This window comes from Neodiprion lecontei, chromosome 3, assembly GCF_021901455.1.
Source record: "Neodiprion lecontei isolate iyNeoLeco1 chromosome 3, iyNeoLeco1.1, whole genome shotgun sequence".
Classification (NCBI taxonomy): domain Eukaryota; kingdom Metazoa; phylum Arthropoda; class Insecta; order Hymenoptera; family Diprionidae; genus Neodiprion; species Neodiprion lecontei.
This window is the reverse complement of record NC_060262.1, coordinates 37,162,824-37,188,231: the sequence shown is the minus strand read 5'-3', so window position 1 is coordinate 37,188,231 and position 25,408 is coordinate 37,162,824. Positions and strand designations below refer to the sequence as shown.

At 42.7% G+C, this 25,408-nt stretch overlaps 1 protein-coding gene across 6 annotated transcripts in view; it reads left to right on the top strand.

Moving 5' to 3' along the window:
• Positions 1-767: 767 nt before the first annotated feature.
• Positions 768-25,408, top strand: part of LOC107223798 (KH domain-containing, RNA-binding, signal transduction-associated protein 2) — a 124,813-nt gene continuing 100,172 nt past the window's right edge. For 5 of the 6 annotated variants that reach the window (XM_046734224.1, XM_046734223.1, XM_046734222.1 and 2 more), the window contains exon 1: positions 772-1,512. In XM_046734224.1, the coding sequence (XP_046590180.1) occupies positions 1,425-1,512 (88 nt within the window). In that variant the 5' untranslated portion in view covers positions 772-1,424. Of the gene's footprint in view, positions 1,513-25,408 lie in introns of all 6 variants that reach the window. The other variant, XM_046734227.1, reaches the window with a different exon arrangement.

Here is a 25,408-nt window from a genome sequence, read left to right as displayed (position 1 = left end):
CCGGCAGCCGCGGAATTCGCGAATGCAGATTATGGGTGAGGAGAAAAAGAGCGAAATTCCTCTCGCGCATCGGAGGAGAATTCCGCTTCTCACCTGCTGTCATCAACGCCTCCTGCCGTTACACCCTTGACGGCGAGACTGCGTGTGCGTGTGTTCACCGTCGTCAAAGAGACGATAGTGGCGCCGTTGATTCGAGCAGGGGACGCCGGGCGCCGCGACGCTTCAGTCTCGACCGAAAGCTCGGCGCTCTTGGTTCAACGTCGGACACGACGCCGTTAAATCGTTGCGCCGAATCAGCGCTCTGTCCCTCCGACGCCTGCGACGACGTACAGGCGTCGCGACGCATGTTGACGGAAATTTATCCTCCACTGCTGTACCTGCGTTATTGACATTGCCGGCATTTATTTAACGAGCAATAATATACGACGAAAGTTTTTCTTTTCTTTAAAACAAGCGACAATTTCTACATTTTTTCTGTATCTGATCCGTCAAGCTCGTTCGTTACACACGTTCACCAAAAACGTCTCGTTTTTTTAACCATCCGCTTCTCGGCAGCGAGCTTGTACAATTGTGACGAGAAAGTTTTCATCCCCTCTCACCTTCGCCCCTCTTCTCGCCACCGCCGCAATAACTTTTCAACGGTCCGATAACCGTAAGTGCGTCCGATAAAACGGAGGGTGTTTGTGTGTGTGTTTTTTTTTTTTATTTTTTCAATCGCACAGGAGATAAAAAGAAAACCAAATACACCCGAGAAAGATAAAAAATTAAAAAAATAAAATCGCACCATTGCGAGGGGAGAGATATTAAAAAAATAAAGACTTAAAATTTTTACAACTTGTTATAATATATCGATGTAATAAATCGAAGTATAATATAAAATATCTGTTGCCTATAATACCGGCCGGTTGTAACTATCGTTATAATTAACGCCGTGTGCTGCACGCGATGACAATCCAGTATTTATTGAAAATATAATAATTAATCACACGGTGAAAGAGAAGGAAAAGATATTATACGTAAGAAATATTTGAAAAAATCGTCTGTAAACCGAGTGGATGGAAGAAATAATTGAAAGCAAAATTCGTTGCCCATGAATCGAGCCTAAGTAACAATAAAATAATATAAAGCTTATGTAAAACGTGCGGGAATTGAAATTTTTATTCTAAATGACAAAGCGTCGAGTACCGCAAGGATTTCTCGAAACTTCGGTGAATTTTACCGGTTAGATAAAATAAAAAGAAAAAGAGAGCTTCAAAAAGTTTTCACAGTGCAAGGAGTGGTTTTGCTGCATAACGAGTTGAGTGTGCGCCGAAATTAATTGCCGGCGAAAAAGAAGTGTGTTTTAAAAGCAGAGACACGCATCCCGAAAGGCGGCAGCAGGTTCCTCCCCAGGGAATTGTCCAGTGATCGTATCCCGTAGCCGCATGAAGATGGACCTCGGCGAGGAGGAAACGGAAATTGGGGGAACCCAGCACGGGCATCATCCGCACTACACGACTTACGCGAAGCACGGTAAGCTCGTTGACTTTGCCTGCGTATAACAGGAGAATTCGGTCGTTCCCGTCTCGTCCCGAGGCGAGGCTCAATTGGCCCAATGATTAAAGCTTCCTCCGAAGCAGGCCGGGATTTTATCGCCGGCTGTCTCTGTGCAGAGGCGATAAATATTTCGCCGGTCATGCAGGGGCCAATTGACATAGAATTTGGACGGCTTCGTTCCGAATTCTCAGCTGAGCTTGCAGGCATCGAAGCTTGCGGAGTGAGGCGTGATTGATGGGCATCTGCCGCGAATCCTCCCGGAAAATCTTTGTAAGCACCCAAAGCCCGGAAAATCATTTATCGATGGACGTGTAACCGAGTTTCCAACGAAGTTTCGGAACGTTATTCATACCCGATATGGAATGAATTCGGGGATACTTTCTGTCCCAACTTGATTTAAAATCGATCGTTTTTTTTATCGCCGGTTACGCGATCGTTTTAACGCGACGCATTTTCCACGATGCGAAACTGATTTCATTCGGTGATTATTCATTGAGCAAGTAGTTTTATGAATAATCCTGCAACGAAATATCTTTAGGATTCTACAACTAAAATTTTGTTCATTTATTTCTTTGTTCAAATTGTCACTGAGCTAATCAGTAAGTTTCAAGCACAGCTCTCGAAGTTCTTAACCTTATACTGTGAAAGTCGGAGGATCAAACGGAAGTTACGATATCTCCGGAATGATGTTTAATTATACCTAATTCGTTGATTTTTCTCTTAAGTAAGTTGAATTCCCGCGGAAACCGATAATTTATAGACTGCATCAGAAGCTGTCTTGAGTGAAATTGTACAGTGCCGGTGAAATTTTCACGAAAGAGCTTTTTCTAACAATCACTGACGTGTCAGGGATGCGAAGTGTAAAAGTATATTTCTGAAAAAGCAACGCGAAGCACAAATATAACCGAGCCTGGTGAGAGTCCTGAAAATTATTAAGGCCCCGTTGTTGTTTCCAGTGAAATATTAATTCAGGTCAACGCGTAAACCGGCCGAGCTTCCGTCGGTCTAACGAAGCTTTCAGGTAGCGTAAAAAAAATATATACACACATCTCGTTAGCTGTAACTCCGATTTAAAATGCGGCCGAATCAACGAAAGGCAAATGAAAACCGGGAAAATTACTTTATCTACCCGCCTCGCACTCTAAACACACACACGTGCAACTTTCGCACAGCTTCCAAGCCCCCGTTTCATAAACCCGTTGCGATTTATTCTCACCTAAATGTACCCGAAGAGAGTCGATTGTCGATTCCTGTCAAAGAACAGCCGGATTTCCCGATTAGGGTTAAACTAGAGTTATAATTTAAGATTAAAGAGCAGGTTTTTTCTTGCAGTCAAGCATCTCTTCCACTCGTTACTACGGAGAGCGATATCGTACCTTGTTCAGAGATATCAGAGAGAAAAGGGGAATAATCGGTAGAAAATACAGTTCGAAATAAACTCACGACGCTTTGGTGATAAATGGTAAAGAGCAGCGAATCGTCATGATTTTGGAACGGACTTGTGTAAATAAATGTCAAGTTTTATCGCGAGAAGCAGAAAATAAAAAATAACGCTCTCCAAGCTGCGAGGGTGAAGAAAAGGGGTGAGTTTCGGTCCGGACCGAGGAACGACTAGGTCAGGGTAACCATTTTACCGGCAATCGGAGCTGACGCGAAAATTGAACCCAGGGTGATGGATAAAACGGTAGGTACCTAAGTAGTTTTATATCAATCACGTCAATTGGATTTATTCCAAGCGAATACCCGTGTCATCTTCAACCGAAAAAGCGTCGGTGCCAAGTCCTCTCGTCCTCGACTCTCTCCATTATATCCGTCGAAGGGAAATTCCGGTCTGTTCGTTGACGGTGAGACGTTTGCGGGGATCCTCGTTTTAAGCCAAATTTAATATTGAGCGTATACGATGACGGTCGGAGGACGCCGAAGGAAGGATGAGAAGAAGTTAAATTAAGGCAGTCTCTCGGAAGGGTTCCGGGAAAACTTGACGGGTCTTTTGACTCTCGACCCGCAACCCTCTCGGTCCTTCGTCCTTATACCTCCCTCCTTCCAACCACCTCTCGTTTATTATCGGTTTGTCCTGCACTCGTTGAGTCGAAACCGTCGAAACGAAGACGTCGCCGCCTCCTCGTCCCTCTCGATAATTGAGAAACTTTATCGGATTATTTTCAATACGCTGCGATCGATAAGAAAAAAGAATTAATTGAAAGGAAAAGAATGTTGTAATATGAAAGCGGAGTACGCAACACGTTGTTATTACGCGATTATCGCACAAATTATCTTTCTCCGTCAGGAATTACACACGCAGACGATGAAACGTCGGAATTAAGGGCGATTCTTAGCCTCTAGATATGTCCTAGGATCGATTTGTCCGAGTGCCAGTCAGTCGGACAAAGCGACTGCTTTAAAATCGCATTCACTTGACCTTTTTAAATTGCCCCCGATTAACTGGAAAAATTCAATCAGCCGTGGTTACGAAGAAGAGATTGGATCGCACAGTCCATTAGATTATATACCTATATTCACCCTCTTATACACGCGGTACTTTTAAATCATACTCGGAGAGGGAGACGCTCCGTTCTCGTAATAAGTTTACTCAAAAATATTTTCCTTGTATATGATGAATTTTTATCGTATTCCTTTTTACTTTTCTTTAACTTGGATTCCCTCACGTCAGTCTCAGGTCCTTCTAACTTTTATAACATCTGTATCTCTTCTCGTTCTTCTTTTGCAAATGTCATTTTAATTATTCCGTTGAGGGAATCTTGCAAGGCCCTTGCAATTTCAAGGACTTAAATTGCGATTATTGTTTTCAGACATTTTTGCATGTGTCATAAATTTGCAGTTTATTTGCTGCAAGTTAACGCCCTGCAATCGACGATCAATTACTGCAGTCAATATATTATCTCGTGAAAGCTTTTCATAGGTCAAAACTGTAATGAGATCAGTGCTATTGGATTTACGAAGAATAGAAGTTTAATTATGATGTAAATCCAGCGTTTTCTATTAAATCATTTTAAAACCTGACGATTTTTTGTCCCGAGATGAAGCGTAAAGTATACGACTTGAAGCTCGGGAATAAATCATGACCATGAATTTGACTTGAAACCGTCTCCAGAACTTGATTTGACTAAAGTCCGCGTGTGCCGGCACGTTTTATTTCTGGATTTCAGCGTGAATTTCTTCTTCTGTTTTTGCTTTTTTTTTGTTGCCAAGAGTCGCAGCGCTGCCGTATGGCGAGAGAGATATTTGAAAAATTCTGTCGGTGTTTCTACGCTCAGGGTGCGCAGCGTATATATATATATATATATATATATATGCATATAACAAGCGGCTGAAAGATGAATAAATAACGACTGAAATTGACAGTGATAAGTGCGAAAATGCTTATTCAAATGCGGAGATAATTGAAGAGGGTCTACGCCCGAAGAAGTTGATCGAACTTGAAAGCTCGTTGTCAGTTCTAGCTGTTAGCTTACATAAATATTACGAGTATCTACACCGAATCCGCGGAATGGGGATCATTGCCGATGATGTGACAGGGTGACTCGTACCCACGCGTTTCAGGAGCTTCCTTGCTAATTAAGGCAGGCCTTAATTACAGGCGGGGAGTGCACACCGCCGTTAATTTCGATATGTACCTGCACGCTACCGGGTCGGTGATTCCGTTTACCATTTGCGTGTAACATTTCTCGCCGAACGAGTCATAAATCAGGGTAAAATTTTCCCCGGTAACAAGAATTTGACCTCTAACATTCACGAGCCTTGCAGTCATGAAGCTTTGAGTTATTATACGCTCGCAATTAAAATATGTTGGATAAAATTTGGCCGTATTTTATTTCTCAAGCAACAGCAACGGCGGCAGCTCGCTCGCTGAAGCAAATCCGCAGTCAGTCGTCTCTTTGAGCGAGTCTCTTTACACACTTGTGTAAATCGCGTACAATTTGAACCAGCACTTTGCGTTTGCGTGTCGCGATCATAAAGACTATCGCTGATGCAGCGTTGCTTGAATTCTCTTCTTGAATGAAAAATATACGATTCGTGGATTTTGGAGCGGGGCACGTAGTTGAAATTGAATCGAAATTCGAGTAGGTTAGGTCTATTTCTACCCACGGCCCACATGCCCGACACGTTCGCTCCTCCACGCGGGACTGAAAAAGTAAGGCTGTTATTGCCGGCCAGGCCTCGAAAGCTCTTCCGAAACGACTCGTACAAGTGAAAGCGTCTCCCGTTGCACACGTGTCATCAATTCGTCTTACTAAAAAGACGACGGAAACGTGCCAGACGAGAATCGTGTGTTTTTGTTTTCTATACGTAATCGCTCGCCCGTCTTTCGACAGCACGTATAATCTCCGCTCCTCATCTCCCGAAACCCACCTTCGTAAATTACCAAATCACAAAACTGGCTTTGCCGGATTGTTTTTCAAAGACCGGAAGAGCAAACAAACGCCTTGATCCGTTTTTAAGCTCTACGCTTTACGTCCGTTTACCAAAATCATTGCTCACAGTCAATCGGAGAATGTCGGAATTGAGATGAACGTTGAACGAAAGTAGCAGAAAAGACGTGTAATCGGATTTAAAAATGATGAGTCATCGACTAATCCAAATGCATTTCCATGCACTGCGTGTCATCATTCTATTTTTCTAGATATTAAATTCACGAGGTATATTTCAAGTATTAAATTTAAATTGCAAAAACCGCCTCTCGTCGAAACTAGTAGTCGTCTTATTTCGCTAGTCCAGAAAAATTTGCATGTAATTTGAATGAAATTTATAGTTTAAAGAGAAGTGAAGGTAACAAAAGGCTTTCGCTACAAAACTGAGCCAGCAACAGCAATATTTTTCGCAAATGAAATACCCGCGGTATTGTTTATATAATTAAGCTTTATTGATTCCTTCTTCGCACGTTCAGTCAGTCAATTTGATTGCGTTTCAAGCTTCGCTCAAAGAACCCGCACAGATTGCACGGTTATCCGTATACGAATCAGTGAGGATTTAAGGGTGTCCTGTAATCGACCATCGGCTAAATTAAAACTTGTTGGTGAACCACTTCGGGAGGTGAAAGCTCTCCAACCGAGTGCTTCTTATTACAGGCATAACGTTTTACCGCGAATTCGAATAATCCTTTCAATATTTAAATTCCTCTTTCTTTCTTTCGAGTGCAAAACTCGAGGCTTCTTCTCTTCGGAAAGCAATTATTCAATGAGACGATACCACCGGAGCCGGACGCTCGAGTTTCAGACCGCGATTATATAAGAAGTCGACTCGAAAGCTCGACTGTCCCGCCGCTCGAGGCCCGCAGGTGCTTTTCAATTGTGCAATGCGACTGTATAGAAACTTTCCTAAAATACATTTTCAACTCCGACCACCGGAGTAATCCAGTTTCCAACTAGCCAACACCAAAGGGAACTCTCTCCGTGGCTAACTGGGAACAACCCGACTCGTCCTACGGGATTCGGGAACAGCGTTGTCACTTCCGCCGATGCGAGCATCCCGGACCACGTCGAATCGCATATCTCGATTCGTTGCGTTCCTCTATCGCCCGCGGTATGCATTTCGATTAATTTCGACACGTTTGAAATTTGTGCTCATCCGTCCGGGCTATCCGCTGATATGCATTCTGCAAATGAGATTGCACGCATCGTGGACGCTGAATTCTGTCGAAGTATCCGTGGATAACTCTGCAGTCTCACTTTGTGCTGCAAGCAGATGAACTCGACAATTCGGTCACGTTTTATACCCGTATTATAAACATAGAATTTCACGCCGCTACCGTCAACGTTTGATCTGGTTATATCGGAGAGCGTGAGTCTCTTATTGTCAGCGATAACAGTGCCGAGTGCATAATCAAATCGCATGGAAAAATTCACAAGCAATTGGCAAAAGTTAACTGACATTTCGGGTACACGTTGTCAGGATCGTAGATACTTTTTGCAAAAATCGTCCTTCTCGTTGACTCGTGAAACTTGTACGTTGGAAATAAAACTGCACGCTTTTCTGAACCGTCGTCAAGAATTTTCGCACCGAGTGTACAAGTTCAAGAAGATCCTGTTGGCATGATAATGTGTAATACCAATTTCGTTGATCTCGAAATCAGTGTTTGGTTGATTTGGAAAATGTGAGCGCACGAGGGAAATGAGGAACGTGGCGCGCAGGGAGAGAGAATAAATGGTATGAAATCTGATTTTGCGAATTTGTTTGAAGAGGAAGAGACGCCGCCCCTTCCACGTCTTCCATCAATACGCACATGCAGAGAGGAAGTTCGCGGAGGGAAATATTCCACGGGTCTTTTCAAGCCTTAGCGAAGAAGAATCCGGCTGTTGAGTGAAGGGTCGAATGTATTCTTCGGAGTCGTTCCATGCCTGAGAGAGGCGTCTACCTAAACCTTAGGAGTTACGGAATCCAGACTTCGGGTTGTAAAGAAAGAAGAGGTGAGATTTTAGGAGAGGGACGAGGAGGACGGAGAGAAAGATACAGCCGGGTCTCACGGTTTTGTTTGAGGGAGGAAAGTTTAAAGGAAGAAAGACGCACGGTACATACAGCGAATATTCGCTTCATATATTCGCGGCGGGCTTTCTTGACGTCATCGATCGATTTTCCGTGTCAAGCCGTATCCGATACTCTAAACATGGAACCGTGAACGTATGCACTGGTCTGTTTCGCGAGATATACGGAACGTATGTCTGAAGAAGATGCGGGATTCGTTGCTTATATCCGACGTTCAAAGCTCTCTGGAAAATAATTGGTATCGTTATTATTCTCATTTCCTTTTTCTCGCAAAATCGATTTTTCACGAGGCAATTTTTTTTTTTCTCGCGAGCCTCGAACGTTCCGGATGATTGAACCCTTATTCATAATTGCAAATGAGTCAATTTATCCTAAATATAAAGAAGAGAGAAAATAAAAATCGAGGCAGAGAGAAGGCGAGGTTCATTTCTGGCAGTTTTATTCAGATTCTCCAGCCAGCTTTCACTCATTTATTAGATTTGATTTGTTCAATTGTTTTCTCTCATTATTATCTTTCCATTGTGAAAATTCCGCTGCTGAACTCGGTTAATTGATGCTAATTTTTCTGCTCGAGTACCGTGTGATTGATATTAAGTATTTGTTATTTAGGAGCATACTCCAAGTCTTTTTACCGAAAGTATTTCACGGTAATAACGGCTGAATAAAAAATGTCTGCATCTAGACTTTTGATCAAATTACCGTGGGCTGAAACAGATACCACGTGTAGAGAAAATTGAGATCTGCTCCGAGAAACCTTAGAATTTTGAGGAATTCAAATGCGAAATTTCGTTGTGACCCTGAATTTAACAGCGCGAAGCCATGCGTGTAGTACGTAATCAACTCGCGTATGCTCGAAATGCCGAGCGATATAGAGCTGGGATCGACCTGAAGATCAACCAAGTATTTCGACAGTTCTTCGGGGAAATTTATCACCGTAAATTGATACGAAAAACACATTCACCAAATATTTTCATACAAACGAAAAGCTGCGGGCTCGGCTGGCTGAGGGTATCCAATTTTTCTCTGCTTATTTGCCGTGAGCACACAAACCTGTAGAAGGGAGTCTGAATTTACTATCTGCGGTAAAAGAGCGAGCCGGTGAGTGGAATTCCCATTAACGAAAGTGAGAGGAGAGCAACAGCGTAGCAAAAAGCTGCCCTAATTATCGCTGCAGGGATTAAGCATCGAGTCCAAAACCGACAAATCAAACTGTCACTTACAATCTGAACGAAAAACTTTATTGTGCGAAGAATCTATAGCAAAGCGAAAGGAGAAATTTCGGCGTATAATCGCGGAGTTAAATTGAAAGTCGCGTTCGTCGTCCGTTCGATCTGAACGAAAAGTCGAGGGGATAAAATTAGAATAAGGCAAAGCCGGGAGTCGTACGTGTGGGAGGCAGCAGCAGGTGTTTCTCTGTCTTCCGTTCTCTTTCTCTCGGTATATTTGAGGGTGAAAAATAGCGAAATCGAAGCGCTAGATGCGCTGGTTTGATTGAAAAGCACGTTCGATACGTCGGCGGGACGTCTTTATTAGTTTTTTTTTATATCGACTCTCGCAGATTCGTATATATAAAGGGAAAAAACCACCGGTCCGTACAGACTCAGCCGGAAGTGATCAAGTGGGTGGCCGGACCTCTCTGGTTTGGCATCAAAGGCGAGAACGCCAGTCTCAAAGTCTCTTTATCCCAGAGTAAAATAGACTCGCAAGCCTCGTTCCAGAGCTTTTCAATGCCGTTCAATGCCCAGGGCAGCGACGACTCTTTGGATAACGCTTCGTTTCGAAATCACGGACTTACAGTTACTCAAAACATTAGTCTTCCTAAAGCCCCAGTGACATTATACCCTCGAAGGAAATTAAATTCCTTAACACATGGGAAAATGCTGGGGTGGATCTGTACCACGGATTCAATCTTTGCGCAAACAATACGGGGTCGAATTAGATCTGGTTGGATTAGGTTATACGATGTGTTGAAGAAACGATCTTATTATTCCTCAAACAACGATCGCAATTTCTCGGTAATCTGTAATCAGGCAGTATTTAATTTCACATAGAAATAAGTTTATATGACATTTTCACAATGTCCGAGCTTTAGAGCGAGTCTGCTTGTGCGGTAAGATTGTATTTCCGAAGGTGGCCTTTCACCAACTCTTTGCGAATACGGTACGTCAGTCGATTGGTTCTTAAGCGATTTCTTGATAAACTTTGAAAACTAGGAATTCTCGAATCTGCTAGAAGAGTCTTCGGTAATATGGAATTGGCGACTTTCATCGTGATCCTATTTTGCCCAATATCTCAAGAATCTCGACTCCAAGACGGGAGCTTGACGGATTGCTCATTTCTCAAGAATTGAAAAACGAGCAGGCAATATTGCGTTATTTACATTCTTGTAGTGGTTCGATTCTCAAGATTTCGAAGCTCGAGTGCCAGTCCTTGAATAAAAAACGTATCCATCAATGGATCAGGCTCGATATTTCCATTACATGCATCGAACTGGTTCTGCTCGCGGGGCTGGAGTGACTGGTAGGTAATGAGACCCGTCGTACTGTTCAATTCATACGAGAGCAGGAGGAGAATTATTTTTCTCCCGCGAAACGACCGTCTGAGACCGAGTTGAGAATACCCTGCGATATAAACACGGAGAACGAGTGTGTAGTGGAAATCGGTGGGTGGGCGAGGATAATTTATTTATGAGACACAACAAGAGGTGGTGCGGAGCCGGGAGAAGGCTTGAGTCAAAGGGGCGGTAGACTTTACCGCGAGTTCCTCGAGTCACCTGGAACTCCGCCAACCGCTTTTGATGTAACAGTTTGACTTCCGAGGACGGCAGGTATGAGTTTCGTTAACAAATGATAATCCCGAGGCTTGCGAATCGCTCTGTTTGGTCTGTTTGTCGCACCGAAAGCTCCGAGCTTGCACAGCGCACCTCCGCAGAGTGCAGGACTAGTCACTCGCGTTGGCGAGCATCGCCGGCACCTCCAATGACGGCACAAAGCTACGACGCTCTGTATTGCGACATCTGGTAAATACAGCTTTCGCATTACATGTGGTCACCCTAACAATGAGCAAACACCGCTACCATACACAGCATGTGTTTTGTGGCCGCACCAACCGAACCTCATCCAATATATATGCGACAGGCACACGTAATTAGTAGCTTCTGTTACCAGGAGGGATTACCGCTACTTCTCTTATAAATTGTTACGAATTAAGCTTGCGTCGTCCTTAATCATACCGTGGAAAAAGGAGGAAGGTACGCGATAAATTTATTCGGATTTGAACCCGGATTATACCGAAAATATAGGTACGCGGTTGCCCTGCAAGTGAATGATAATTCCTTGACCAACCGAAAATTTTCCGTGACACCGCAAAAGCACAAAGCTCACTCTCTTCACGAGTTTGGTTTGGTAATTTAACACGGTTCACGATCAGCAGAATCTGTCCTACCGTTCGGAAATAAATCTCCAGTTTTCATTTTCTGCTTCGTTAAAAATTTCTCCCCACATTTATTGGACACCCTTTTTACCTTCCGGACAATCTTTTCTTCCCACTCGTACTCTTGGAAGTTTGTCCGTGGATCAGAGAATCCCTGTGACAAAGAGCATACTTGATGAAATGTCTGTTCGTCAAGTTTTTGCTTTGGAATTTTCTAACTTTTCACCCGCTTTTCTTCGCGTACAATAATGACTGTAGCAGCAGGTGCGAGTTTATACTCTGCAAATTTTCTGATAATCAATAGTTAACAACTAATTAATAGCTGCCCACGGCTTGATGGCGGGTAAATATTGACACCGTGCAGAGAGATGGCGGGTTGAAAATTTACAGTGCACCAAGAACTTTAGCAAGAGAAACTTTGAGGCTCGAATATCCGAGGGATAAACTGTCGCTGACGTCTCTACGCCGTTCGCACAGTTATAACTACGGAACAAACTCTTGGACGAAATTTTCTCGGTAAAACCTCTGCGTCTCCCAAAGCAGCGTTGAAGGACAGACAATCCGAAACTGACGCCATCGCGAAGCTTTCGGTGAAACACGCTTATCCCTGGAGGGTCCGAGGGCTTCAGGTTTCGAAGTCCCGAGTGGCATAGGCAACGAGGAAATTGAGAAAGAGCATCGAACCATGTATTGTCAAGTTACGACGTTTAGAGAAAGAAGCCTCCGCAGTCTTCGCTAATTGTAAGCTATCCGAGTCAATGCCGCGAACGTTAAGTCGAAGGCCAAAGACTCTTCGTGTGAACGAAGACAAGTGTCTCTCCCCTAGAAAGGGACGAACCAATAGAATTCAGAACTATCCGCTCTTGTGCCTCTTTGTATATGTAAGCAAGGCCTGCGTGCCACTTGTGAAAAAAAAAAAATCTAGAACCAGTTAGAACCAAAGTGAAATCTAGTTAACATCAATTATCCGCAGCAAACACATCACGAGTTATGCATTTGATATATTTTTTTCATTGATTTTTTCACTGAATTCAAATAATCATTAAACATCGGATTATTAAGAATCCATCGCGCTTGTATAAGTAGTAAAATATTTGTCAATTTTAGAAACTACTGAGTACAAATTGTAGCCTAAAATGTATCAACAAACCAGCGTGAGCACTTCACGTATCTATTTTCACACGTAGAGTCTTTTAGCTCGACACCCCCATCGTGAAATCGGCCAGTCGCACTGATGCGAGTAAAATCTCTGACCCAGAAAATTTGAAAATGATTGACGCGAGTTCGTGGCTATACCCGGAAACGAAGTTGGGGGTGAAATCAAGGTCCATAGACGTCGATCTTTCAGCGGTCCCTGGTGCAAAATAAGTAAAAATAATTTTTTCTGCAATGTTTTTGCACCACCTCTGGGCGAATTATTTCTCGGTGAAAATGAAACGATAATTTTATTCCCATTTCCTCACAGTCGACGCGGTGTTTGAATTCGAGCTGACGTGTACTGTAGATGTTACAACAGCTCTGCGACTGATGGAATCATTCTGCCTAAAACGATGTTGGCGATCCGGTTTATTTTGAGTAGTTGCCTGGCAGTTCGGTGTCAATAAATTAATGCATAATTTCTGCATCACAGGGATTACCGCGAATATTTGTCTGGGCGTGGGAGGAAAAACAGGCGTGTGGTTAGATTCGAGGTGTGTTATACTCGCGTTGATGTTTGCCCAACGTGTCCGAGCGAGAGAGAAATAGAGAGAGAAAGAGGGAGGGAGAGTTATCTCCCAACTGAATGGAAGGGGCGGGGAAAGTTGTCTTTGAATATTATCGACATTTCTGTCAATTGAGCTTCAGCTGCCTGCACGACGAAACCGGGATGTTTAACCAGCTGAATGGCTGGCTGGTTCAATCGATTAGAAAATATCTACGTCAGGGCTGTTGCAATCCATTTAGTGACCGAAGAATTACGCTCGAAGCTTAAAAAGTTTCACTAAAAAACCGAATTCTTCGTACATGTGTGCGATACGGATGCAGGGATAGGAATGTGATCGAATTTAGTGTGAACAGGAAAGTGTAGACGAAAAATAAAGAATAACGTTATCCTGAGATATAGTGGATGTGTGCACGCCTTTCACTGTCGCACCAACGACAAACAGAAGCTCCTTGAAAAATATTAGGAGAATATCGAAGAAAGTTTGAAGATGATGACACACACGTCTGCGCCTGCTCTCGAGAACTTGGGAGAGGCTAAATAAAAGTGAAATATTAGTTTTTGAAGTCTGCGATACGCGGGGCTTCGGAACCCGATGCATTGTTCACCGTTTCCCAAGACGGAATAAGAAAGTCTCCGAAAAAGAGGTTCCTTGGAAATTGGTTCAACGGATTTCTCTCGGTCTCAGTCACCTGAAAATCCTCCACGACGATATCTTCCTGAATTCTGTGCAAAATTAAATGAAAAGGGACTCGATTTGTTCCGCACTGAAGACCAGAATATTTATGAGCATTAGTGATTGTTCACCAGCTGTGAACAGTCTGATACTCAAGCAGCTAAGCTCAATATCCGCCTGGGTCTCAACTCAACTTCGGGATTCTTCGTATTGAGGCTCCGGTTCTGTGAAATACCTGTAATCAAATTGACGCTTATTCGCGAATTTCTGCCCGCTTCTCCCTTTCGGAATCGAATCTTTGCGCGAAAGAGGGTCAAGAATAAGTCGAGTGAAACCGGACCGTCGCTTTTAAACCGTGATCGAAAGATGCTGACGGAGTTGATCGGTTTCTGTGTAGTTCTTTCTCAAAACTAGACACCTCGGCAAACAAGTAAATAATGATTCGAGCAGCGTCTTGAAAACTCCGGAGACCCTATGGTGTTCACAGCATTAATCCGCGGGAAGATTAATGACGTAGAATAAAAGCTTTCTCGACGTGAAGCTAAATAGTCAGGAACCGGCTGGGCTAATGGCCTCGAGGCAATCAGCTTTAAGTACTCGAGTAAGACGGAAATCATCCACGTAACATAAGGATGTAGATTTAAGACTGAGAGTATAAAATTTCTCGTGGTTTTTTCAAAAAAAAAACTAAAAACGACGTCTGATCAAAAGTTTGTTTCGTATCTCGTTTGAGATGAAAAACGTTTGGTCGGTGAAACGTGCTTGTTACTTAACACCCACACCCAGACACATGTCCTACCTTTGGGCAGTGATCGGAGGTAGAAAATCGGAGCTGAAAAAGTTTCCGTATTACGGGGGCTGCGATAAACATCGCGAGTATAGACCGGAAGGCAAAAAGCGGCTGCAGGGCGAAAACCGTCCAACTTATTTGCGCTAATGGTCTCCAGCTCACCGCAATCGGTTCGCCAGCGTTCTCGTCGGCATTCGCGGTTGCGGTTTTGTGACATTTGCAGATGCGTGAGCCAGAGAGCAGTGATTGGATCCAAACCGCAGTACGAGATAAACTCAGTTTCGGAACGGCGAATGGCGCTCGGTTACAGGTCGCGATGGCGGACTCCGGGAGTGTTTGCGACGTCCCTCATACCGGAAACGGGATGCCGGCTTTTTCCCCGAGCTGCGGACTGCTCCCTGTTTCCAGGATTCGAAACGGCTAGCCTGTACCCGCTAGATGGAATCACCAAAATTGGTTGGCTAATTTTAGTCCGCCGACTATGGTTGCAGCATCGAAAGCCCCTTTTTCACCACCGCTGCTCTTGTTATCTTTGCCACCCCTCGGTTAGCGTTTCTGTACCAAACCCGCCGCCTCATCGCTCGAGGCTTCCAAAATACGCGCAGAGACGCAACGGCTGCGTTTTCCCAGCCTCCTGTTTTGAAATCGAATCGAATCTCTGTTCGAGCGCCAATTTTAACGAGGTAAACTGGAGGCCAGATTTGTGGAGCAATCGTATCGGCGATGTAACGCGCGGCCGTTTAATACAGATAATCACATTGTTATACTCTGTCGCAATAATTCCGGCGATGAAATTGAGTTATTAGAACTCTAAACATCATCTCTCTCTCCCCAGGAACCCTGATTGCAAACACAAACGGTCAACTAATATTTCCCCCCCCTGTATGTACAGTGCATATACCACGGGTATGTATTCGAAGCATTGACCCGGTCAGCATTGGGAGCATTTAATCATTAATTAATTCTGGCCCGGCGTAACGTAATCACCAGTATAATTAACCCTCATCTAACTAAGCCGTTCATCACGGACGTCGAACCTCCTGAGGCAAAGGCTTCGGACTTGGGGCCGGAAGTTGATCAGTGAAAATTATTGAAACAACCACCGCCGATGATCAATGATATCAGATTTACGACGCGATATATACGCGGTGTTTCTAATTTTCCTGCGAAATTAGTGCCGTGATTTATTAGGAATGCGCAATTTAAATTAACCCCGAAAATAGAATGTTTTATGTCGATCGTAAAAATTCCAAGGCGACGTAAGTACGTTTTGTCCCTCGGGCGGAAGTCAGGATGGGGGAATTGTGACGACGACATCTCGGTCTTCTAAAGCCATCGCCATTTCGACGATGACTTTGTTCGATCTGCGTGAAAGTAAAAAGCTTCGCGTAATTAGCAAGCGACGATTGTAAAGCTGAACTCTATGATATTCTCTTTCAGAAGTAAGATGTGTTTGCTTTTTTCGTCGATGTGATATTGAAACAGAAGATAGTTTATCAGTAGAAAATTTGAATACCAAATTGCACGTACGGTTAAATAAATAATGTATATGTGGTTCTTCCCGCGGTGAGGGCCGAGCATCAGGTTGAATTTTCTCCCAGGATTCCCTGCGGTCGGTGCTTCCTGTTGTTTACCCTGACAACCGCGTTGCTAAGGACAACCCCGCGGTACACGAATCGTTGACGAATCTCTTTTTCTCTGTCATGATTTACCCCCAGCCTGTCTCGCATGACGTATCACTGTTGACTTGATTACAACGCGCAATCAATTATGAGATTCGAGTCGACCGGCTTGTGATCGATAAAATACCAATTTTCCCCCGACGCGAATGGCGGACGCTGATGTTCCATCCTCAACCCTTCGCGAGTTAAGATTCCCTTTCACAAGCCGACAACTTCGTGTCGATCCTAGTTTTGCCATAAGTCCAAGACAGTAAAATGCGTTGATTCAACATCCTGAGGCAAGTTTGTGGAATCGTCAATAGTCAGCCTTTGATTGGTACCGCAAGATTCATTCCATCAACCCCTTCACAGTTTTTATCAACCCTTCGCCAGACACGCGGCTATCGTGATCAAACACGTGCTTGCCAGTGTCACTCCATATCTCTATGCTTTATGCAGCGATCCTGTCACCCGAGTTTCCACGCCTGATGTCTCACGATTTACCGAGAAGATGCCTCCTATTTGCATGTCCATTTATATCCAGCGAGACCGCGCGAAACTCGAGGTGCTGTTTCTTTCCGATCGTATCTTACTTATTCAGCTGTGCTTTTATTTCTAACCTACGATATTCAGGTTGGACACGAACGACTGATTTATTTTACGGTCGACTGTTTTTATTTCCTGTACGGACTTGACCCTGCTCTGAAGAATGAGTTACGAGTGCCTTTGTGACGGCATTCTGTATGTGATGGAATGGCTGAGCAACATCGCGTACGGAAAATCAAGCAGCTGATCCTTTTGACCTAATTGAATACTTTGCGAAGACTGGTTAATTTCGATGTCATTATTTTTTTGGAAAACAGCAAGGAAAACGCGGTGAAAATCAATTTTTACAATTAAATACGACAGCTGCCGAGTCGTCATCTTTTCAGATCGTTGGATAGCGCCTTCGAATATACAATCAGATTACGAATTCAAGGCTCGAGTGTTGTTTTGATTAGAAGAGTAGAAAGAAAAATAAATAAAAAAAAAAAAAAAAGATGATCTTGCCTGGCATAAACTTTGGTAGTGACAGACGTAAAAGGAAAACGTGAAATACAAAGATTTATTGATGCTACCGCAGGATCTCCGCAAAATCGTGTAACGAGTTCATTGAAGGATGTTTATTGCGCACGTGCAAAATTGCATGGTCGTAAATTAAGTGGTACCGCGGTGAACGCTTGGCTCATCCCGGAGAAAGCTATACGATCACCCCGCTGCATCAAATTTGCTACTGAACTGTTAACAACTGCGCTGAATTACGGCGAAGTAATTTTGACCGAGGAAAATTTGTTCCAGGGTAACTATTAATTATAACGTCGAGTATTGGATTTTTGATTGGGCTATATTTCGAAAAGACACGTACGTGCATATTTTTTACGCACCGTGAAAACGGTTGGCTTTGCCCCGCGATGCAAGAGCGATAGGGAAAAGAATCTTCGACAACCTTTCTTATCAATTTGCAATAGGCAAACGGGTTCTGCTGGTCCAGCAACGGAGACGGAGGCGAGAAAATTTCTCCTCTCGAGGTCAGACGTCCGGTGGAATGAAGTGTTTCCGATCAAAGTCTGAATTGTACCTTCTCCGGTAAAAGGAAACACACCCTTTATCATCGCGCTCCGATTGATTCGAGAGGCATGCCAGACGATTTCCCCCATCGCGTCATCCTTATAAGAATCCCATTCTGTTCCGGCAGGCCACTCGAATAAACTTTCTGCCACTCTGTTCTCAGATTTGGTCAGTCAGACCCGCTGAGACAACTTCGCAATTCCAATTCCTAGACTTCAGCTTCGCCGGATGGAATTGGAATTTCGCCTTCATCCTCGAGCTTTTGGGATTTGGCATCGAAGACGTGAAGAATTTTCCTTTCGCTTTGCAGATCTTTTTCATTAGACATTTAAAAGTAGTAAAACAAAACAAAAAAAAAAAACACTTCACTCAACCGTTGATCGTTTATCATGCCTCGTTATTAATTCTCTTCTGAATTTCGGACGCAACAGAATTATCCTTACATGTCGATCATTCGATTATCGTGTTTTCACTGCGGTGAAAACAATCGCGGAAGAAAATCGTCAATAATCATGGTGAGAAGTGTCCGCTGCTTCCGATATTTGGGCATTCATTTTTTTTTTTTTTTTTGGGGGGGGAGGGAGAATTCATATTTGGGTATCTGGGTTCCCACCATAATATCTCGAGGGATTTATTACACCCAGTCCTGGGGCAACTTTAGTGTCGCCGCTCTGATCCTAGTCCAGCCCTTCTCACTCCCCGAAGGCAGGTCCAAGGAGCATTAGTAACGTCTCGGACGAATCTCCATCGCCGAGTTTGAAACATTCATCTTGATTCGACCCTTGACGCTTTACTGAGCTCCTCGTTCTTTCACCTGCGGGAACCGAGGAATTTCCGCTCCGCTTTCTTTCATGGCTCGCACCCTTCACCGCGGCCGTTTTTTGTCTAAATTTAACGCGCGGATGATCGGGTGCCGGTCTGATCCGGGCGAGATAAATAATCCCAGCTGATGATGTTTTCTCGTTCGTTGATCCCTCTCAGTAAATTCACCGTTGAAAATGAATGTAGAAAAAATCTGGGATTAAAATGCTGTTATTTGAAAGAGTGGTCGTAAGCTGGAGTAGTGAAATAACGCGTTATTATAAAATTCTCCAGAGGCATAACCCAGTTATAACAAAAAGTTTCATCTCCATTTTTACTGGTGAAAATATAACTAATAAGTTCTAATATGCTTAATTGATGTACGAAACTTGATCTGCAGGTCAAAGGTCAGGGAATCAGAGCAGCGCGGTGCTCTTTTTTCTTCACTTTTATAACGCTTTTCTATTCCAATTCCGGCTACAATGGCTCTGCACAATCAATTCCTAGCTATGGTAATTATTTCATTGCTTCTTACCCCGCTTCCCTGATGAATTCTCCAACCAAATGCGAAATAGCTCGTCTCTGGAGTCGATTCTGTATTTGCAATCGTTGAACCTTTCGTTTCAGTTCAATTTGGATCTTGCATTTTGCCGTTGAATCAGTATTTCCGCGCTTCGAGTTCAACTGGAGAGTGCAAATCGTTCCGCGTTTGCAGGATTGATTTATTAATTCGCATCTGTTGAACTCACGATCAGCGGTTCCTAATAATTCCTATACCTGTAGTTTGTACACGATACGTTGTCGATACGTTTTATATGCATTTTCATTAGCAGCTGAAGGTTAATTCAGCGCTTCCTTTATCCTTATTTCCAACATCATTCCATCTTTCTTGGTACATTCCGCGCAGCAAGATACCCATAATGTAGCGATCAATATTAATCTCCGGTATTGACTCGTTCAAGTTTTTCCTCCCTCGTCATAATGAACCCACAACCTTCTCGACCTGGTATTTCCTCGATATTTTTAATTACAAACTCGTCAAGACTACATCATTCCTATCGACTTTTTTTCGCATCGCTGCAAACCCAAAGGCGGCAGGCTGGATTTTCCGACGTTTCTCAGCAAGAGCTGAGAGATTCGCAAAGCTCATCGCGAGGCTGTTTACGCATGCAGATATGTACGGAAAATTGGTGAACTTTCATCTGAATTTCATTCGGTGGCGAACAAGCTTGCAATCAGTGCGTCGCCTGAAAGGATACACGCCACGTAGGCAAGGTTGCGCGTTCTATACGTGCTCGAAAGGTTCTACATGGCTTCGAACATACATACATACAATATATTTATATCCTTATACATAATATATAATAGATATAGGTAATCGTATTGATTACATGGAATAGGATATGCGCAAGAAGCTTTTGGGCATCACTCAAGCCAACTAAACCTCGTTACGCCGGAATGGAGAGGATGGAAAATGTAATCTGGACCCAGGCTGCCTCCCTCGATCCCTGCAGGCCCTATTTTTGTTTAGGTTTCCAAGACTGTTTACGAGTAACGCATCGACCGGGACTCTATGCCCACGATGTAAAGCCCACCGGCTAACTTTGTACTAGCTGCTTTCTAATTACTTGGAAATAAAGTTTTGTAACTGCGCCGGTGGAAGCGCATGTACCGGAAATGACCATTTGCGGCGACAAGGAAATTGCTTGCAACGGGTACTCGCAATTTCCAGACTTTAACTACACCCTTCGAAAGTGTTTCGTCAATTTTTTTGCCGTCGTGGTAGAATTTACTATTCCGTTTTCAAGGTGGTGGAACTGCAGAAATAATTTCATAAATTTCTGTCAATTTATAGAAGACATTTCTACTGCGTTTTTTTAATTTGCCGAATGTAATATCAACGAATGGTTATTTTTGAAGTTTGAATGACGCTACGATTCCAAAGACGTGAACAATGAGAATTTATGTCCCTGAACAGCGGTGTACGAGTACAAACTTATAAATATGTTTTCATTTCATCGAGTTATCGAGTATAAAGTGCGAACTCAAACGAAAGTGTTTTCGACTTGCTAACGAGTATTACTGCACGATTATACAGTGAAAAAGTAAATCGGTTGAATTTTTTTGTATCGATTAAAATTTGTAAGATATGCTCTCGAGCAACTCATGAAATCGTATTTTATTTGAAGTGTGAACCAAGGCAGAGGAAAATCAGCGTTGAAGATTCTCCGAGCTCGAATTGATTATTTCTCCATCAGGCGTCCAATCTCCGAAGACGAAATACGATCGCCTATTCATCCGTACATTATTTCTGCGTATCTCTCGGCGTGGGTATTCAGAATCGAAGAGATGCCGGCGCCAGATAAATGAGGACTTCTTATGCCTCTGGTAACAGAAATTGCGAGCCCGTAAAAGGCGGTCGACGCCTATACTGAGAGCTTTGTCACACGGGATTCGCTATTTTTCCCTCTTTTTTCAATTTTTCTTTCTCTTCTTTTTCACCATTTCACTTTTTTCGTTATTCATTGTATCCGTGAGCTTTGCGTATACATGTACCTTGTTCCCATAGCGATTCGATTTCGAACCGACGCCCATGCGATATTTCGAGGAATAAAATACCCGCTAGCTCTTTGATACGACAGTCTATACACACCTGTCTGCATGTATATATACGTGTTATATTTGTTTGTATCAATTTCCTTTATTATACTTTTTCTTCTCTTTCACCGTGTGAAAAATTAAGTTCAATCGTCATGTGTTTGCCTTTGATCTACAAAAGTTACGGTCAACGCGATTTACAATTTTGATACACCGTTGACCATTTGATTTATTCAAACGACTCTTGCCCCGGGTGTTATATGCATTACCGATACATTCCAAGTCTCTGTAGCGGATCAGAAATTGCGACTGGTTTTGCACGTGTAATAAAATTTCACACCTTATACACTCGACCATGTAACAAATGTAAAGCATCGATCGAGCTGGATGTTGAAGGTATAAAAATAACTTTTTCAGATATTTATTTTAAACCGTTCAATTTCAATTATCTTCGTCCGTCTGCGTGCGTGTTGTGCAATCACTAATTATACTCTTTTGAAAACATTCCAATAGTCAGTATCCGTGGTAATTGATTGGTTCCGTTAGGCGGCGGCAGTTTCGGTTTATTTTAATTTATCGCTTCGCGAAGGTTGGTAGAGAAAAAAAACAGTTTTATCACAGCGAGAATCTCTTCGGTTGTCATTGAAAAATTACCGAAATCTGGGGGGGGATAATATCGAAGGATGCGGAATTATATTCGGCAGACACGGCTCGGGCATAAAATATTTTTCCGTCATATCTTGAGGAGACGAGAAAGCAAGCATAACCGATTCTACAAACATGCGCCAACGTCGACTACGTGGAAATATATAATAACCGTCTGTGCAAATTTATTTGGAGAGGAAAAAAAAAAGAAAAATTATTGGAGCAAATTTTCCTCGGGAATTTCAATGTAATTTTTGTCAATGTATACCGACGAGAAGATCTCCGGCTTTATTCTCCCAGGGCCGTAAACGTGCGGGGCTTAATCTCCATTTAGAATACAATACGCGGTGTACAATGGAGGGAGAATTCATCGAGAGATGTTGCGAGCCTGCAGTTCGAAGGAGGATCGAATTCACATTGAATTAAAATATGAATAAATCAACGAGGAGAAAAGCGCGAGATATAAGACCGCGTTTCGTGGGAGGAAACCCCGAAGAAAAATAAGCCTGACGGAGACAGCATTGAATTATTTTCCAATGTGAAAAATTCTGTATTTGAAAAACAACGGAGAAATCGAATCACTCGGTTTTCATTCCGCAATTTCAACTCGGATTAAAAAAGTTTTACCACCTCCCCGACATCAAAGCCTCGTTAAAACACTCGACGGATTTTTTTTTTTCTCCGTTATATTTTCACGACGTTTCACTCTTTTTTTCAAAAGCGCGAACGAAACGGGGAGATTATTAAGGAAACCGTGTTTTTTTTTTTTTTTTTTTTTTTTCTCTCCCCCGCACCGTTTGAAAGTCAGCAGCTCGGTGAATTCAACCGCGATCTTTTTGTATTCCAATATAATGTCAAACGAGAAAACTTCTCTATTCCGTAAATACTCTGCAGCGTTGGTATATGAGTATATAAGAGGATAGTGCTGAGGAAATTGCGGGGAAATGAATTCTTCTCAGCGAGAAATAGAGAATAGACAGAGATGGAACACGGAACGGTCGGAGGTACCCAGGTAGGTATATCATGAAAAAAAGTTCGCCGATGAAACCGGGCGATGCAAATTCTTTCGGTTTGTTCGGTGAAGATTGGAATTCGTAGGAATATTGCACGGAATTAAGGAGAGAGTTTCGAGGGTGGCTGGCTTGCGGAATACTAATGCAGGATAAAATTGAGCCACTTCTTTTATCGGCGGAGAACTTTTTCTCGCCAAATCTTGCTAATCCTATTCGAGCTCCTTGCATGCACAGTCGTCCCAGAACTCGGATTTCGTCCGGTCGAAATGAACGCCTTGCGTATCCGCGTTTTAACGATTCGTCGGGCTTGCGATGTGATTGAGGAAATTCGCGGAAAAGAGCAGGGATTATCCGTGTTAAGAACCTGTTGCAAATACAGTTGAACGTCGTCAACCAAGGGAATAAAGTGTCAGTGAATAATGAAAATTCAGGATGCACGCGCGTGTCTCGGCTAAATCCCAATCATTTCACTGTGACAAGCTGCGGCAGCTGAGCGAGGAAATGCGCCAATCAAAAATATCGAATTCCAAGACGTAGGTACGTGACGACGTCGCCGCGCGAAAAATGGCAGAAGCGCGATTCGTGCTGCGGATAGAAAAGCCGAGTGTAGAAAATGTTGTCAAACTTCCTTCAGGCTTGTTAACGATGAATCTGCGACTATCGGGACGTGCGCGTAAGCTTCGAAAAATAATTATCTTCCACCCTCGAATCCTTGACCCGTTATAGCGAGCCAATTTTCAATCGAATTCCAAAAGCAATCTCACAAGCCTGTGCATTCGCGCAAAAGTAACGTTATAGCTACGTTCCAAATGCATGTTTGTATTCTCGTTCGACCTTCCTGCAAATTGTGACACAATTTTGCACCTCACCGTATGGGGGATTCGGTCCCAGCGAATCGGCGCAAAAAACTTTGGCGGAAAATCTGGGACACCCGTTTTATCGGAATTGAATCAAACGCACCAAACAATTCGAAATTTTTAAGTTTGATTCGTCGAGTTCGACGAAAGAGCGGCGGATGTTTGGGTGTAAAAGGTCTGTCTGTCCGACTTGATGAAAAAACTGATGCTGAGGTCAAGGGAGAAGGGGATGAAATTGGGGTTTTGAGTCACCGAGCACTTGTCGCAATAAATTTTTCCGCAACTCCAGGACAAGATACTAAGAGTATAAAAACTGAGAGCAAAGTTTGTTCTTCTGAGAAAAGTCAGAAGAAGTATAAAAAAAAAAAAAATACTGAAAAGAAAAATAAAAAAATAGGCGTGAGCTGGTTGGAAGGTGGATAAGTTATATAAGCTGGTACCCGTGTACTTCATCACCGAAGAATCCGGGAATCTGAGAGATAGTTGGCAAACTGTGCGGCCAGAATCTGTAATTAAGAGAAAAACTTCTTCCCAAACAACAAACACACTGTATATGCGCTTATATATACATATATATATATATATATATATATATATATATATATATAATATATTATAAACGTCTTTTATCTATGATGACTACTAGATCATTAAAAGGGGGCAAAACGGGTGATTTCACCCTTTGTAACAATATATACAAATATATCACCAAGAGATACGCTTAGGTATATAAACCTTACACGCACCAACGTAAATAACAACTTTCCGGCGATCACGAAAATTGACCCGAAGAAATACCGATGTATTTCTCTTGGGAATGGATCGGACCAGTTCGAAAAACTTTGCTGAATAATAAATGCTGCTATCCGCCATAGAGCTGGCCGATATATTACATTGATCGATCGAATATCGTGGCTCCGAGGATCGTTTATCTCAGAAATTATTAATTGAATTCGATTCCTATATATATTGTAGTTCGCAACCTTTAATTGCCATGCTTCCCTGTTTGGTTAATTTGTTTGTTTTCTATATCTTTATTGAATTCAGAAATTCCGTGACGAATTGAAATGATAATGAAATCTAGGTAAGCCGTTTTCCACCCTTTTCATTCTAATTGATTTTCCATTTAGTTTTCAATTTTTTCAAATTTTGCTTTTGCAAGCGTTGCATAGAAAATTGTCGGTGGAAGAATGTTATCTTAACGTAAGGAAATATTGGGAGGAGAAATCACTATTTTGTAAATTCATAGTGACTCTGAAGTAGTTATGTTATCGTAATATAAATACGTTTTGCCTGAGTTTGATTTACGGGATTTTAGACAATCCCGCAATTGTGGAAATAACGATTTTTCCGAAACGTTAGTCATTAAAATAACTGTGCTAACTTCAGCCTAATTTTAAATCTTATCTCACGAAAGTCTTATGCATTCCCAAAAAGTTATATCATTCGCGAAACGGGAAACGGTGTACAGATATTAACGACCTCTGAAAATTGCTTTTGTACCCTGTTATAATTACATCGAGAAGACGGTATCGCAGCTGTAATATGTACTTACGTACATTCAAAACTTGAGAACAGGATGTGATAT